This window comes from Felis catus, chromosome D1, assembly GCF_018350175.1.
Source record: "Felis catus isolate Fca126 chromosome D1, F.catus_Fca126_mat1.0, whole genome shotgun sequence".
NCBI lineage: Eukaryota > Metazoa > Chordata > Mammalia > Carnivora > Felidae > Felis > Felis catus.
Window position 1 is genome coordinate 106,294,483 of NC_058377.1, and position 14,736 is coordinate 106,309,218.

Here is a 14,736-nt window from a genome sequence, read left to right on the forward strand (position 1 = left end):
AGTGGGCAAGAAAACTAATTTACACACCAAAGTTTAAAGCTTCGCTGCAGTCACATAAATGCAAATGCTTGGAAACTCAAAGTGCAGACAAGATCAAAAGAATAGAGACGCTTTCCTTGACAATACGCTTTTAAAACATACACAAGGGCACTTGGGTGGCTCACTCCGTTAAACGTCTGACTGCAGCTCGGGTCATGATCTCACGATTCATGAGTTCAAGTACCGCATGGGGCTCTGCTCCCGGCTTAGAGCCTGGGGCCTGCTTCAGATTCCGTGTCTCCCTCTCTCTGCCCCTACCCTGCTTGCAGTCTCTCTCTCTCTCTCTCTCTCTCTCAAAAATAAATAAAACACAAAACACACAAAACCATACATACCAACTCGCAAAACACCCAAGAGCTGTTGCTTTAAGAAGTCCGACTCTTCAGCCTCACGTGACGCCCCGCGCCCAGATTCTTTTACAGCCCCTTAACAGAGGCCAATCGCGAGGCGGGAAGCCTGAGGGTGGGCGGGAACTTCGCAGGACGCTCGCCGATTGGTTGTGCTCCTGGAGGGCGGGGCCTGGGCTCAGAGAGAGGGAATTAGGGTGAGCAGGGTGAGTGGGAGCTGCCTTCGCCGCCACCGCCGTCTGGGTAGCCGCCTTTGCCGCGCCAGAGCCTTCAGGTGAGCAGGCCCTCGCAGGCCCAAGGACTCTCCGTCCCGCTGTGGGCCCCGCACTGACTAGCCTTAGCGCCGGCTCCGCTGGGGGCCCGCCCCCTTCGCTGACCACGTGACCCAAGTTCGGTAACCCCTGACCTCCTCCACCCTACCCCAGCACTTCTGGATCTGGGATGAAGGGAGGCTGGGTGGGAGGATGCGCTCCCCCGACGCCCGTGGCGGTCAGTTCCCACGCCACTTTACCAGTGTGGCTAGTGGCTGGGGATGCAGAGGAGAGGAGGTTGAGGAGGGGGAGACCTTGGTCAGAGCCAGGACTTTGTGGGTCTTAATATAGGCACATAATAAGGAAAGCCCTTTGCCCGTGGGCAGGACTTCATGCTCCCATTTTACAGGCAGGGAAACAGAAACTTCAGAATTATCCATTGGCGGGCCTCCAACTCCAGTCTTCGGGCTGGAAATCCAGGCCTTGTCCCTCACACAGCCTACCGCTCTGATGACTAGGAACAGGAGTTGAGTCCCTGCTGCCTACTTAGTGCTCGCTGGATGTTCTTGGACAAGTCATTTAACATTTAACCTCTCTGAGCCTTGATTTCCTTGGCTGTGAAATAGACACGATACTTACATAACATCTATCTCATTGTTACTGAGAATAAGATGAGGTATAAGCCATATAAAGCACCTAACTGTGTGCCTCAGGCATAGCATGTGCTTGGGAAAAATAGCTATTCTTTATTCGGTTTTGCAGCAAGTGTTTATTGAAGGAGTATTATGTGCTGACCCTGTGCCGGACTCTGGGGATGCAAAGGTGAGCAAACTGGCATGATCCTAGCTGGGCATGGAGCTTACAATATAGTGGGGAGGTGTTATCCACACAGTTACACAATTGTATAGTTACCAACTGTGATAATCGCTTTGAAGGCCAAGTACTGGGACATTGTGGAGGTCTGAGAAGACTTCCCTGAGCAAGTGACGTTTGAACTGAGATCTGAAGGAGCCACTAGGAGCTCACTAGACAAAGAGATTGGAGGTGGAGGAGGAGGAGAGTGTTTCAACTAGGGGAAAGAGAGTGTACGAATGTCCTGGGATCAGGTGTTTTGGGGGAAATGGAAAGCGGCCATGGCGGGAATGCAGAACACAAGAGGGAAAGAAGGGTTGCAGAAGTAGATGGATACGCAGGGCTTTGGAACCATGGTACAGGTTTGTTCTTTATTCCAAAGGCAATGTGGAGCCACTGGGAGAAATGCAGGGGGCCGGGTTAGGGACCTGGAGGTTTTTGGATTTAGGGACCTGGAGGTCACTGGTGACCCAGAAGCACCTGGAACTGGGCCTTGCTGCCTGTGGTGCTGACGCCTCACTTTGGCCCTAGTGGGCCTGCCCTCTCACTGTGGTGTCCGTCACTGGAATCGTTCATCAGTTGCTGTTTTTGTTGGGTTCTTATTCTGCCATATCCTGTGAACGGAAGAGCAGGTTCCTGCTGTTAGACCTCTAAGCCAGACTGGGGAAGATCAGACACATGGGCAAAAGCCCAGCTACTAAAAGCCTGACAATCCCTAATGGCATTCGGCGAGGAAGACCTTAAAAGACAGACTGGATTTGCCTTAGCAAAGAGGAGGGGTGGGGGGCTTGGAGTAGAGAGGGAGACGACCAGCCTGAGCACTGGTGGTGGAGCACAAGGCAGGCTGGAAGACTCTAGGCTGGTCTTACTGGGAGGAGGGATCAGCTTGAATAGCTGGGGGGATTTGGGACCAAATCCAGAATGTCAAGCTGGGAGCCGCCTGGGTGGCTCAGTCAGGTGAGCGTCACGGACTTCAGCTCAGGTCACGATCTCACGGTCGGTGAGTTTGAGCCCCGTATGGGGCCCCTTGCTGGCAGTGTGGAGCCTGCTTGGGATTCTCTCTCTTTCCCTCTGCATTTCTCTCTCTCTCTCTCTCTCTCTCTCTCTCTCTCTCTCTCGAAATAGAGAAAGAAAGAAAAATGTCAAGCTGGGGAGTTTAGACTTTCTTTTAGAACCAGTGTGGAAGTACTAAAGATTTCTGAGCAAGGGAGTGTCAGGATACAAGTAGTGTTTTCATCAAGACTTAGTAGATAGTGGTGGTAGCAAGAATCAAGGAAGAAAACATGACTTTTTTTTTTCTTTTTTAACATTTATTTATTTTTGAGGGGGGCGGGCAGAGAAACGGGGACAGAGGATCCGAAGCAGGCTCTGCGCTGACAGCAGACAGCCCGAGATGCGGGGCTCAAACTCACAAACTGTGAGATCACGACCGGACCAGAAGTCAGACACTTAAACGATTGAGCCATCCAGGCGCCCCTGAAGTTTTTATTTGTAACTAACCATGGTAACATCTTCCATCATCCCTTTGGGTGGTGTTCTGGTCCTTGGCTTTTTTCATACACCGTCTCGTTTTGGCCTCATAGCAACCCTGTGAGGTAGGGAGGGCGGTGGTGATTGCCTGTATCTTACAAGTCCGGACACCAGCGCACAAGCTGATGACCAGGGCTCTCAGTCACATTCACTCAGGAGGTGGTAGATCATGGCTGGGACCCAGTTCTGTGAACCCCCTGAGGCCAGGCACTTTCTCAGGCATCCCCGTTGTCTGATCCAGCTCGTCTGTTTCTCGTTCTTAGCCTCAGTCTCCTCGCCTGGACACTCCGAGCCCCTGCGGCTCCTTGTTCAGGGATTCTGGAACAAGAGCAGCGAGACTGGTTCAGAAGGCCTTGAAGTCGGGCTCCTGGGCCCTGAGGGAGACTGGGTGGCTTCTCAAACCTTCTCTCCTGGCTCCCAGCTCCGTCGGGGCCATGTCCGAGCGAGAAGAGCGGCGGTTTGTGGAGATCCCTCGGGAGTCGGTCCGGCTGATGGCGGAGAGCACGGGCCTGGAGCTGAGCGATGAGGTGGCAGCTCTTCTCGCGGAGGATGTGTGTTACCGTCTCAGAGAGGCCACCCAGGTACGCCCCCCTCGCCCCCCGCACCCCTCCCAGCTCCCCTTATTCTCTCCTTGATGGCTGCCTCCCACAGGGATTTACTACACAGCTGTATTTGCGGCACCTGCTCTGAGCTCTGAGGGACAGAGGCGGTCCTTGCCCTCTCCGGAGCTCCCCTTTCAGCCAGTGGGGCTTCTGGCAAACAAAGTGCTGGCTGGGCATCGTCCCCCCATTGCCCCTCTTCTCAACAGCCCCGCCAGGCAGGCCAGGCAAGTTCACACTCACATTCTGCGTGTGAGAAACTGGGTCACAGAGAGGGAACATCACATGGGGGATGCTGTCTGCACCAGAGCAGAGCCAGATTCTGGGCTTCCTGGTGTCCTCTTTGCCTCCTCCCCAGGCTGTCTCTCTTCCCCTGGGGACTCCATACCCCCTTCTCCCTGTCCCCTGACTTTGTTCCTCCCCTCCCAGAATAGCTCTCAATTCATGAAACATACCAAACGGCGGAAGCTGACTGTCGAGGACTTCAACAGGGCCCTCCGCTGGAGCAGCGTGGAGGTGAGTTGAGCGCGGGCTGCACAGGGCTCAGGTGGCACGACCCACCCCGTGCCCAGCACAGACCTAAAGACCAAATGTGCACACAGGGGCAGCTCACAGAAACCACAGGGTAGGTGCCCGGGGGCCAGGAGGTTAGGGAAGCCTTGGAAGAACTGGGACTTGAGCCGGGCTTTAAAGGGAGGCTTGGGTTAGGCTAAGCCAAGAGGAGAAGAGGAGACATTCTGGGGAAGGGAGGAGCCTGGGCATAAATGTGGGTATTAGACTGTCCTGCCCAGTTGTTGTGGGGCAGGGACTTGAGGGAAGAAGATCATGTTTAGAAGAGAATAGTGTTGGGGTGCCTGGCTGGCTCAGGAGAGCATGTGACTTTTCTTTTTTGGTGGGGGGAGAGCGCAGGCCGGGGAGGGGCAGTGAGAGGGGGACAGAGGATCCAAAGCGGGCTCTGTGCTGACAGCAGCGAGCCCGATGTGGGGCTCAAACTCACCAGCCGTGAGATCATGACCTGAAACGAAGTAGGATGCTTAACTGACTGAGCCGCTCAGGTGCCCCAGCATGCGACTCTTAATCTTAGGGTTGTGAGTTCGTTTGAGCCTCATGTCGGGCCTGGAGCTTACTTTAAAAAAAGAGGGGGAGGGCGCCTGGGTGGCTTAGTTGGTTGAGCGTCTGGCTCTTAATTTCGGCTCAGGTCATGATCTCAGGGTCCTGGGAGCAACTTATTCTGAGTGAGGAGGCTGCTTGGGATATTCTCTCTCTCTCCCTTTCCCTCTTTCTCTCTCCCTACCCCGCCGCCCCTCTCTTCCGCCCACACGCTCACACACGCACTCTCTCTAAAATAAAAAAAAAAGTTTATTTAATTTTTTTAAAATGCTTTTTGTTTATTTTCTAGAGAGTGCAAACAGGGGAGGGGCGGGAAGTTGGGGGGCAGAGAATCTGAAGCAGGCTCTGAGCTTTCAGCACAGAGCCCGCTGTCGGGCTTGAACTCACGAACCCCAAGATTGTGACCGAAGCCAAAGTCGGATGCTCAACCAACTGAGCCACCCAGGTGCCCCTACGTTAAAAAAAAAAAAAAATTATTAAAAAATATAGTGTTTTCAAAGTTGGGTGAATGTTTGGAGGGCTGGCGGCAGGGGGTTGGGTCTCAGAGCCCGTATGGTTCTGGAAGGACAGACCAGGCTCTACTCCCTGACCCAGTGAGTACCGGATGCTCCAGCCAAATTCCCGGCAATAGGCCTGAAGCCTCAGGCATCTCCCCTTTTCTCAGACTCTTGGATTTCCCTCAAACGTAGGCCCCCTGCCCTGGTCAGTAGATCGCCTCTCCCCTTCCTGGATTCAGCCTGCCCTCCGATCCTCTCTTTGCTCAGGCTGTGTGTGGCTATGGATCCCAGGAGGCGCTGCCCCTGCGCCCTGCCAGGGAGGGCGAGCTCTACTTCCCTGAGGACCGAGAGGTGAACCTGGTAGAGCTGGCCCTGGCCACCAACATCCCCAAAGGCTGTGCCGAGACAGCTGTGAGAGGTGACTGCCGAGGTCCTCCATGGGGTGGGGACAGGAACTGGGCTGTCAGAGGAGGGGTGGGTGGGGCAGAACTCCTGCATGGGTTGGTGCTACGAGGGGCAGAACCCCCTTAGCTGACCGATCTGTGCTCTGGTTCTAGTTCATGTGTCCTACCTAGATGGCAAAGGGAACCTGGCGCCTCAAGGATCAGGTAAGGGGTAGTACGGGGAACGGGCTTTCTGGACTTTCCTTCCTTAGGAGCTAAGGGGGAGGGGGGTGTTCCTGTACCTCTCTGCTTCTTTTTTTTGTTTGATTTTAAGTTTATTTTGAGAGAGAGCGCAAGCGTGAACAGGGGAGGGGCAGAGAGAGGCGGGGGAGAGAACCTAAAGCAGGCTCCTCGTTGTCAGCGCAGAGCCCAATGCGGGGCTCGAACTCATGAACCGTGAGATCATGACCCGAGCCAAAATTGAGTTGGATGCTTGGAAAAAAAAACAACAAAAAACCCCGAGTTGGACGCCTAACTGAGCCACCCAGGCACTCCTGTACCTCTGATTCTTCATCTCACAAGTACTTACTGATGCCCCGTTCTGAGTGGGCACTAGTCCCTGCCCAGAGGGTTCAGATTTGGAGCTATGAGCCCAGACCTGGGACCAGTCATGATGCCGGGTGTTGGATGCTAGCACAGAAGTCTGGGCAACCGGGTTCCCTGAGGGCAAGTGTCCAGGAGGGACTGAGGACTGAGCAGGAACCTTCGTGGCAGAGGACAGGTGGGAGGCACAGTACGGAGCACAGAGGTGTGGAAAGCCTGCAGGCTCAGGGCTGAGCAGGGCTGCTCCGAGGAGTTGGTGGCTGTGTGCTCTGGGAGTCCCGTGTGAACAGGCTTCTGGTGGGGAGGGGAGGGAGGGGAGGCGGCAGGTGAGGTTGGGCTGGGCTGACCCTGACCACCTCCTGCCCATCCTCCCACAGTGCCCAGCGCCGTGTCTTCGCTGACCGATGACCTTCTCAAGTACTACCAGCAAGTGACTCGAGCCGTGCTGGGGGACGATCCGCAGCTGATGAAGGTGAGCGAGTGGACCCGAATTGGGGCACAAAGTCCAGTTTTCAAATCCCCATGGAATTCGTTCTTTTTTTTTTTTTTTTTTTTTTTTTTTTTTTTTTTTTAAGTTTATTTATTTACTTAGAGCCAGTGTGAGTTGGCGGGGGCGGTGTAGAGAAAGAGGCATAGAGAAGGAATCCCAAGCAGGCTCCACATGCTCAGCGCAGAGCCCGACACGGGGCTCGATCCCAGAAAGCGGGAGATTATGACTGAACCCGGAGCAAGAGTCAGACGCCTAACTGACTGAGCCACCCAGGCGCCCCCCACAGAGCTCTTTCAGGCCCCTACTTCCTGTCCACTGCACACACCTGATGTGGGTGGGAGCGGGGGTGCAGGGCTCTGAGGCCGCCCTCCTCCAGGACCGCCTTGCTCTGCCCACTCCAGCGGGAACTCCTGCTCTCCAGGGAACGGGCAGCTCAGCAGGGCCATCTGGGGGGACTCGGGTGGTCAGTACCCGCACACCTTGATTCCAGAGCCTGCTCTCTGGGGTGCCTGTTGACTTGGGGCCGAGTGAGGCAGCCACGTGGCGGCTCTCATTTGTGAGGACTTGAGAGGGAGAGAAGGGAAGCGGAAGGAGCCGGGGTCAGGGTGCCCGGCCAGACCTGCTCGGAGAGACCCTGCCGCTTTAGCCTCTGGGACTCCGCAGGCTGCCTGTGGTCAGTCCTCCTGTGTCCAGAGTCGGGCGAGCATTAGTTTGCTGGTCTGCTCCACCATGTGGCCTCTCGGGGTTTCTATCCTTCTTCCCGTGTCTGGCTGTTGCTCCCATTCCTTAGGAGCTTGGCTCCGTTCCCCAGGCACCGTGCCGATGGGATGGGTGGGGGGCCTGGGGGCTGAGCTCCTGTCCCACTAGTCTGCTGTCTGCTCTCGTAGTGCCTGAGCATAGGAGCTTTATCCAGAGGGGTCTGGAGGTCACAGGTAGTGGAGATTCAGGGTTAAGAGGACTTTTCTCATTTACTTAACTCTTTTTTCTGCTTATAAAAGTTATATCAGCATGTTTATTATAGAAGTATTGTAATATAGAGGGGCACCTGGGTTGCTCAGTCAGTTAAGCATCCGACTTCGGCTCAGGTCGTGATCTTGTGGTTTGTGAGTTCGAGCCCCATGTCAGGTTCTGTGCAGACAGCTGGGAGCCTCGAGCCTGCTTCGGATTCTGTGTTTCCCTCTCTCTCTCTGCCCCTCCCCCGTTCATTGTCTGTCTCTTGTCTCTCCGAAAAATAAATACACGTCAAAAAAAATTTTTTTAGGGGCGCCTGGGTGGCTCAGTCGGTTAAACGTCCGACTTTGGCTCAGGTCATGATCTCATGGTTCGTGAGTTCAAGCCCCACATCGGGCTCTGTGCTGACAGCTCGGAGCCTAGAGCCTGCTTCGGATTCTGTGTCTCCCTCTTTGCTCCTCCCCCATTCTCACTGTCTCCATCAAATAAAAAAACATTAAAAAAATTTTTTAAAAGATTTAAAAAAGAAAGTGAAAGTTTCCTATGGAAACATGTTTTCTCCCCCCAAGTTTTAACTGTAATTTCTCTAGTATAAACCAAGGTGGTATTATAGTAAACATCTGGTTTTAGAACAAGTGCTTTTCTCAGTTAAAACTACGTTGGCCATTTAGGTTGTGGGCAGTTTTTATTATTACAGACTGTGCTGTGAGTGGGTATGTGTGTAAGTGGGTCACTTTTATGGTGGGTTAAATTTATAGCAGTACACTTGAATAATCAAAGAATATGAACATTTACATTTTTTAAAAATTTATTTATTTTGAGAGAGAACATTTAAATTGTAATACACAAGAAGTAAACTGTCCTCTAAAAAATGTCAGTTTAGGGGCACCTGGGTGGCTCAGTCAGTTGAGCGTCACACTTCGGCTCAGGTCGTGATCTTGCAGTTCTGTGGGTTCGAGCCCTGCATCGGGCCCTGTGCTAACAGCTCAGAGCCTGGAGCCTGCTTTGGATTCTGTCTCTCCCGCTTTCTGTGTTTCTCCCCTGCTGGCGCTCTATGTCTCTCTCTCTCTCTCAAAAATAAATAAAGATTTAAAAAAAAAAAATTTTTTTTTTTTTTTTAAATGTCAGTTTCTACTTGGGGCTGGAGGACCCAGTGCAGTCTGGCCTCTTCCTTTTCAGATCGCTCTCCAGGACCTGCAGACGAACTCCAAGATCGCAGCACTCCTCCCCTACTTTGTTTACGTGGTCAGTGGGGTGAGTGACGCGGCTGCGGCAGGGTGGGGACGGTTTGTGGGGAGATAACCCGGCACCGGGTAGGGCTCATGGCAGGCGCCGTCGCGGCGGTGGGCTCCTACCCGCACCCTCGTGTCCCCCTAAGCCACCCTCTTCTACAAACAGGTGAAATCTGTAAGCCACGATCTGGAGCAGCTGCACCGGCTCCTCCAAGTGGCTCGGAGCCTGGTTCGGAACCCACACCTCTGCCTGGGGCCCTATGTCCGCTCCCTGGTAGGGAGTGTCCTCTACTGCGTGCTGGAGCCACTGGCTGCCTCCATCAACCCTCTGAACGACCACTGGACTCTTCGGGATGGGGCTGCCCTCCTGCTCAGCCACATCTTCTGGTAGCCGCTGGGCCTAGCTGAACGAAGGGTGGGGCTGTCACCGTGCCGAGGGGTTGCGTTCGGGAGCTGGTGAGACGTCTGGCTTTGAGGCCATGCGTTGAGGGGGCAGGGAGCCTCTTCCATTAGAGCTTCCCAGTCGGTGTGCGTCGGCGCGCTGGGATTCTAGAGATGGACACCCGATATCCCCAGGGCTGGGCCCTCCGGCCCTTCAGGTGGCCTTCGCTCCCCCTTAGCCTTCCTTGTCCACTTACCCCAGTGCGCCCCGGCCGGAGTCCAGTTTAGGCTGCCCTGTGCCTCATTCTCCTCTCTGACTGAATGCCGCTCCCGTAGGACACACGGGGACCTTGTGAGTGGCCTTTATCAGCAGATCCTGCTCTCCCTGCAGAAGGTGTTGGCAGACCCCGTGCGGCCTCTCTGCTCTCACTACGGGGCTGTGGTGGGGCTGCATGCCCTCGGCTGGAAGGTGAGGACCCCGGCCTTTCCCACACACAGAGCCGGAAGAGCTCCCATTTGTAATCAGAAAAATAGTATTTGTGTGTCTTTTATCATGAAACTGGTATATGCTTGGGCCGCCTGCATGGCTCAATTGCTCAGGCATCTGACTCTTGATTTTGGCTCAGGTCATGGTCTCAACGGTTCGTGGGTTTGAGCCCCACATCGGGCTCCGCGCTGACAGCATGGAGCCTGTTCGGGATTCTTTCTGTCTCCCTCTCTCTCTGCCCCTCCCCTGCTTGCTCTCTCTCTCTCTCTCAAAATAAAAATAAATTTAAAAACTAAAAAAAAAGGTATATGCTTGCTGTTGCCATGTACTGAGCTCTTGCCTTAGGCCACACTATTTGATAGCTTGCCTTTCTGTGTATAAATGTCTTATCCTTTCAAAAGTTCTACATGGCAGGTATTAGTATATCCCCACTTCATAAATTCCTGGCCATTCTCTGTTAATCATCTTAAGGAACCACCCCTCAATTCCTCTTGTATTGAGGGTTTGTTTTTGTTTTTTTAATGTTTGTTTATTTTGAGAGAGACAGAAGGAGCCTGAGTGGGGGAGGGGAAGAGAGAGAGGGAGAGAGAGAATCCCAAGCAGGCTCAGCACGGAGCCTGATGCGGGTCTCCAGCTCACAGACTGGGAGATCATGACCTGGGCCAAAATCAAGAGTTGGGTGCGTAACAGACTGAGCTGCACAGGCATTCCCTTGTTTGTTTTGATAAGATCTCAGACTGTCTTTGTAAATGTTGGCACTGTGTCTTTTTTTGTGGTTAGATATTTTATTTAACTACTACAGTTATAGAATTATTTAAGCTCTTATACTTGAGTCAGCCGTAAGTTGTGTTTTTCTCGGAACTTGTTGATTTTTTTAACGTTTTCAAATCCTCAGGCTGTGGATGCCTAACCAAAGAACTCTTAACGCATCAAAGCCTGTAACAGATGTCACATCCTCTGTGAAGTCTTTTTTTTTTTTTTTTTTTTTTTAATAGAATGTGCAAGAGTGAGAGGAGTGGGTGGAGGGAGAGGGAGGGAATGTTAAGCAGGCTTGTGACCTGAGCCAAAATCAAGAGTCCGTTGCTTAACTGAGCCACCGAGGCCGTCCATCCTCTGTGAAGTCTTAATTGCTTTCCTCAAAATTAATCACAGGATTAAAATCATATAATCAGAGTCCAGGCCTCTGATCGGTTGTTTGTTTTTGTGCAGGTGGCCTGAACTGAGTCCCAGTGTACATTTAAGCAATAGTACTTGCCTATTGACTGTATACGGTTAACAGTTGGCAAATTAAATTTGTCTGTTAGCAGTGGGCATTACCTAGATCCTCTAGCCCTTGTCATACATGTCAGTGATAACAGGGTCACTTTACGTGGTCTTTGTACCTGACCTTCATTCTCAGTGCTTAGCCAAGGCTTGGGCATACAGTGGGTTCCAAATAAATGTTGGCTGAATATGCCAAGCTGAGAATTTCCTGTCAGAGGTAAAAGTACGTCTTCCGTGGGCAAGGGTACCTGAGAGGCAATAAGCAACAAGGTGCTTACTGCATTCCCTTTTCCCTTCCAGGCAGTAGAACGAGTACTGTACCCACACCTGTCCACTTACTGGACAAATCTGCAGGCTGTGCTAGATGATTACTCCGTATCTAATGCCCAAGTTAAAGCAGATGGACACAAGGTCTACGGAGCCATTCTGGTGAGTGCCTGCCCCTTCCGGTCTCCCTTCCCTGGCGTGAGCGCAGCAGCTCACCTGCCTTAACTTTGGAAAACTCGATGGGCCCAGGTTCCTCCTAGTTCTTGCCTATCCTAGTCCCTCTGCTCTTACAGGTGGCCGTGGAGAGACTGCTGAAGATGAAGGCCCAGGCGGCAGAGCCCAGCAAGGGGGGCCCAAGCGGCAGGGGGTGCCGGCGCTCGGACGACCTGCCGTGGGACAGCCTTCTCCTGCAGGAGTCTCCCTCCGGGGGCAGCGCGGAGCCAGGCTTTGGGTCTGTCGTCCCGCCGCCGCCAGGAGGCGCGGGGCCGGAGGATCCTTCCCCATCGGTGACCCTGGCGGACATCTACCGGGAGCTGTACGCCTTCTTCGGTGACAGCTTGGCCACCCGCTTCGGCACGGGCCAGCCCGCGCCCACCACTCCGCGGCCGCCCGGGGACAAGAAGGAGCCGGCGGCCGCTCCGGATTCGGTGCGGAAGATGCCGCAGCTGACGGCCAACGCCATGGTCAGCCCGCAGGGCGACGAGAGTCCCCGGAGCGGCGGCCCCGCGTCGGCCTCCGCGCCCGCCGCCTCTGAGAGCAGGCCGCTGCCGCGCGTGCATCGGGCGCGGGGGGCGCCCCGGCAGCAGGGCCCCGGCGCCGGCACCCGCGACGTCTTCCAGAAGAGCCGTTTCGCCCCGCGCGGCGCCCCCCACTTCCGCTTCATTATTGCCGGGCGGCAGGCCGGGAGGCGATGCCGCGGGCGCCTCTTCCAGACCGCCTTCCCCGCGCCGTACGGGCCCAGCCCGGCCTCCCGCTACGTGCAGAAGCTGCCCATGATCGGCCGCACCGGCCGCCCGGCCCGCCGCTGGGCACTGTCGGACTACTCGCTGTACCTGCCGCTCTGAAGCGGCGCTGGCCCCCCCCCCAGCCCCGCCCACCGGCCTCTGTAAATAAAGCCCCTGTCGGAAGTGACGTCTGCGCGCTCGTGGGTCGCGCCGGATGAGGCGGGGCTTGGGTGGTTGGCTCCCGCGGCGGCACTTCCTAGTGGCGAGGGCGCCATGGCGCTGCCCTGGTTGCAGCGCTTCGAGCTCTTGCTATTCACAGCTGCCTTCCTGTGCGGGGCCGTGGCGGCCGCGACGCTGACCCAGACCCAGGTGCGGGGCGGGGCCGGCCGTGGGGTCGCGTAGGCGGGGGCGGGCTGGCCGGGGCCGGCCTGGTGCCGTCGCGCTGCGCCTCGGAGCCGGGACGTCGGGGGAGGCCCGGCGGGCGCCCATCTGCGGCGGAGTTGCACCGGCGCCGATCGCGCTCTCCGGCCCCGCCCGCCCGCGTTGCTCTAAAAAGTCATTCCCTCGCCTAGGGACGGGTTTTCCGGAGTGTCTTCCAGCACCACACGTAGCCCGGTCTGGTGGCTGCGGCTGCATCACCTTACCCTGGTTCTGAAACAGAAATCGGCCCGGGCCCTGCCTACACGTTTAAATGAGGCACTTGTGCCGAGCTACGCCAGGAAATAAAGCATAGTGTAGCGGAGATGACCGAGTTTCCACACGATTGCAGCACGGTGTATGAATGACAAAATACGGAGGTAGAAAATGCCCAAAGCAGGAGGGTTTTTTTCCCCCCAGCCTGCAATCTTGTTAATAAACAGGCTCATTTAAGCCTGTAAGGCACGATTGTGCCTTTTTCGTGGTTTTGGTTTTTTTTTGTTTTTTTTGTTTTTTTTTTTTACAGATTAGGAAATATCGGAGATAGTTGAAGGTTACACAAGTTCTGGTTTTACTCTAGGCTTTCTGCAGAGGGGAGACCAGAACTGGTGAGGCATCTCTGAAGCTCACTGTCTTTTGTAACCACCGCCTGTTTCCTGATCCTTCTGTCCACTGCAGGTTTGACTTCCCCAGCAGGCCCTCTCCATCAGTCTACTGGCCCAGAAACAGGAACTGACAGTGCACAAATAACTTCCTAGGGTGGCCCTCTCCTAGCTTATCCCTCACACCTGCCCAGAGCCTGCACCGAGGCTCTAACCTGAAATCTGGGAGGACTCAGCAGCTTCTCTTCACAGGGTTCCTTCAGTAGCCACTGTCCCTTGTACGGCGTGGCCGCCCTCAATGGCTCCTCCCTGGCTTTATCCCAACCCTCGGCCCCATCCCTCTGCTACTTTGTGGCCGGGGTCTCTGGCCTCCTGGCCCTCTACTGCCTCCTGCTCCTGCTCTTCTGGGTCTACAGCAGCTGCATCGAGGACTCCCACAGGTGACTGCCCTACCCTGAGAGTCAGGGGCTGAGCTCGGGGAAGGCCCATTCCAACCACAAGGCTTGTTCTCTCCCTCCTCAGAGGCCCTACAGGGCTCCGCATTGCACTGGCCATCTCTGCTATAGCCACCTTCCTGGTCTTAGTGTCCGCCTGTATCCTTCGATTTGGCACCCGTTCTCTCTGCAAATCCATCGTCTCCCTGAACATTACAATTAGGTAATGGGAGAGGGAGGGAACCCTGGCTGGGGCTGACTGCCTTCCCTTTTTGTCCCTCTCAGTTCTCCTCTCCGAGGGCATCCGGGCACAGGTATGTTTGGGGTATAGCCTCCCTTTCTCACCACCATCTTTTGACCTCACAGCTGCTCTGAAGCCCAGAAAATTCCATGGACACCCCCTGGAACCACTCTGAAGTTTTACTCCAACCTATACGATGCTGAAGTGAGGTTCTGGGACGTGAAAGACTAGGTGGAAACTCAGGGGTCCACAGACTCCTATAAGCATCTGTAGTTGTCAGGGTGCCCACCAGTGAGAGGCTGAGAGGGGCTGATGGGCTTGTTGACCTGACAGCGAGCAAATAGCTGTATGTGGGTGGAACTGGATTCAAGATGGCCACGTTCCTCACGCTCTTGTTCCTGTTTCCCACAGACCTCTTCTTGGGTGAATCTGGTATTGTGGTGTGTGGTCTTGATGCTTCAGGTGGTGCAGTGGAAGTCTGAAGCCACACCTTATCGGCCTCTGGAGCGGGGGGACCCCGAATGGAGCTCTGAGACAGATGTTCTTGTTGGGCCACGCCTTTCCCCTTCCTGAAGAGTAACCAGAAAATCCTTCCTGCAGCCAAAGACTCCATGCCCACGTGCCTACAGTCCTCTTGCCCCCACGTGGCCCTGTTTATACTGGGAGCCTGTTTTTCCCTCCACGAGGGAAACGTGACAATGGGCTCCCTCCACCTCTCTTCCTACAGCTGTTTTTGTACCAAAATATTAGATTACTTTTTTCCTTCATCTTGGTACTGAGTTCTTGGTGTTGAAAGCACTGTAGGCAGGTGGATCG

At 54.7% G+C, this 14,736-nt stretch overlaps 2 protein-coding genes across 3 annotated transcripts; both read left to right on the forward strand.

Annotated features, from left to right (window-relative positions):
- Positions 1-799: 799 nt before the first annotated feature.
- On the forward strand, positions 800-12,413 carry TAF6L (TATA-box binding protein associated factor 6 like). Its single transcript, XM_023239961.2, has 12 exons — positions 800-875; positions 1,400-1,459; positions 3,283-3,600; positions 4,048-4,134; positions 5,493-5,643; positions 5,783-5,833; positions 6,589-6,683; positions 8,832-8,906; positions 9,051-9,271; positions 9,602-9,734; positions 11,316-11,444; positions 11,576-12,413. The coding sequence occupies exons 1-12, from the start codon at positions 828-830 to the stop codon at positions 12,344-12,346; spliced, it is 2,139 nt and encodes a 712-aa protein (XP_023095729.2). The 5' UTR covers positions 800-827; the 3' UTR covers positions 12,347-12,413.
- Positions 12,414-12,462: 49 nt separating this feature from the next.
- Positions 12,463-14,687, forward strand: TMEM179B (transmembrane protein 179B). 2 transcript variants are annotated; one of them, XM_023239965.2, is made up of 5 exons: positions 12,463-12,595; positions 13,498-13,685; positions 13,768-13,902; positions 14,046-14,124; positions 14,332-14,687. In XM_023239965.2, exons 1-5 carry the CDS (start codon positions 12,500-12,502, stop codon positions 14,491-14,493), a joined length of 660 nt encoding a protein of 219 aa, XP_023095733.1. In that variant the 5' UTR covers positions 12,463-12,499; the 3' UTR covers positions 14,494-14,687. The 2 variants fall into 2 exon arrangements, with proteins under 2 accessions (XP_023095733.1, XP_044895400.1); XM_045039465.1 differs by having other exon boundaries at positions 14,046-14,151; positions 14,332-14,473.
- The last annotated feature ends 49 nt before the right edge of the window (positions 14,688-14,736 follow it).

Excerpts from the sequence above, each read along its gene's own strand:
- TAF6L (XM_023239961.2), top strand. The coding sequence starts at position 828 with ATGAAGGGAGGCTGGGTGGGAGGATGCGCTCCCCCGACGCCCGTGGCG. Across the intron at positions 1,460-3,282 it reads CGGACTCTGGGGATGCAAAG|CCTCAGTCTCCTCGCCTGGA; the intron begins GTGAGCAAACTG and ends TCTCGTTCTTAG. Across the intron at positions 5,834-6,588 it reads CCTGGCGCCTCAAGGATCAG|TGCCCAGCGCCGTGTCTTCG; the intron begins GTAAGGGGTAGT and ends ATCCTCCCACAG.
- TMEM179B (XM_023239965.2), top strand. The coding sequence starts at position 12,500 with ATGGCGCTGCCCTGGTTGCAGCGCTTCGAGCTCTTGCTATTCACAGCT. Across the intron at positions 12,596-13,497 it reads CGACGCTGACCCAGACCCAG|GGTTCCTTCAGTAGCCACTG; the intron begins GTGCGGGGCGGG and ends TTCTCTTCACAG. Across the intron at positions 13,903-14,045 it reads TCCCTGAACATTACAATTAG|CTGCTCTGAAGCCCAGAAAA; the intron begins GTAATGGGAGAG and ends TTGACCTCACAG.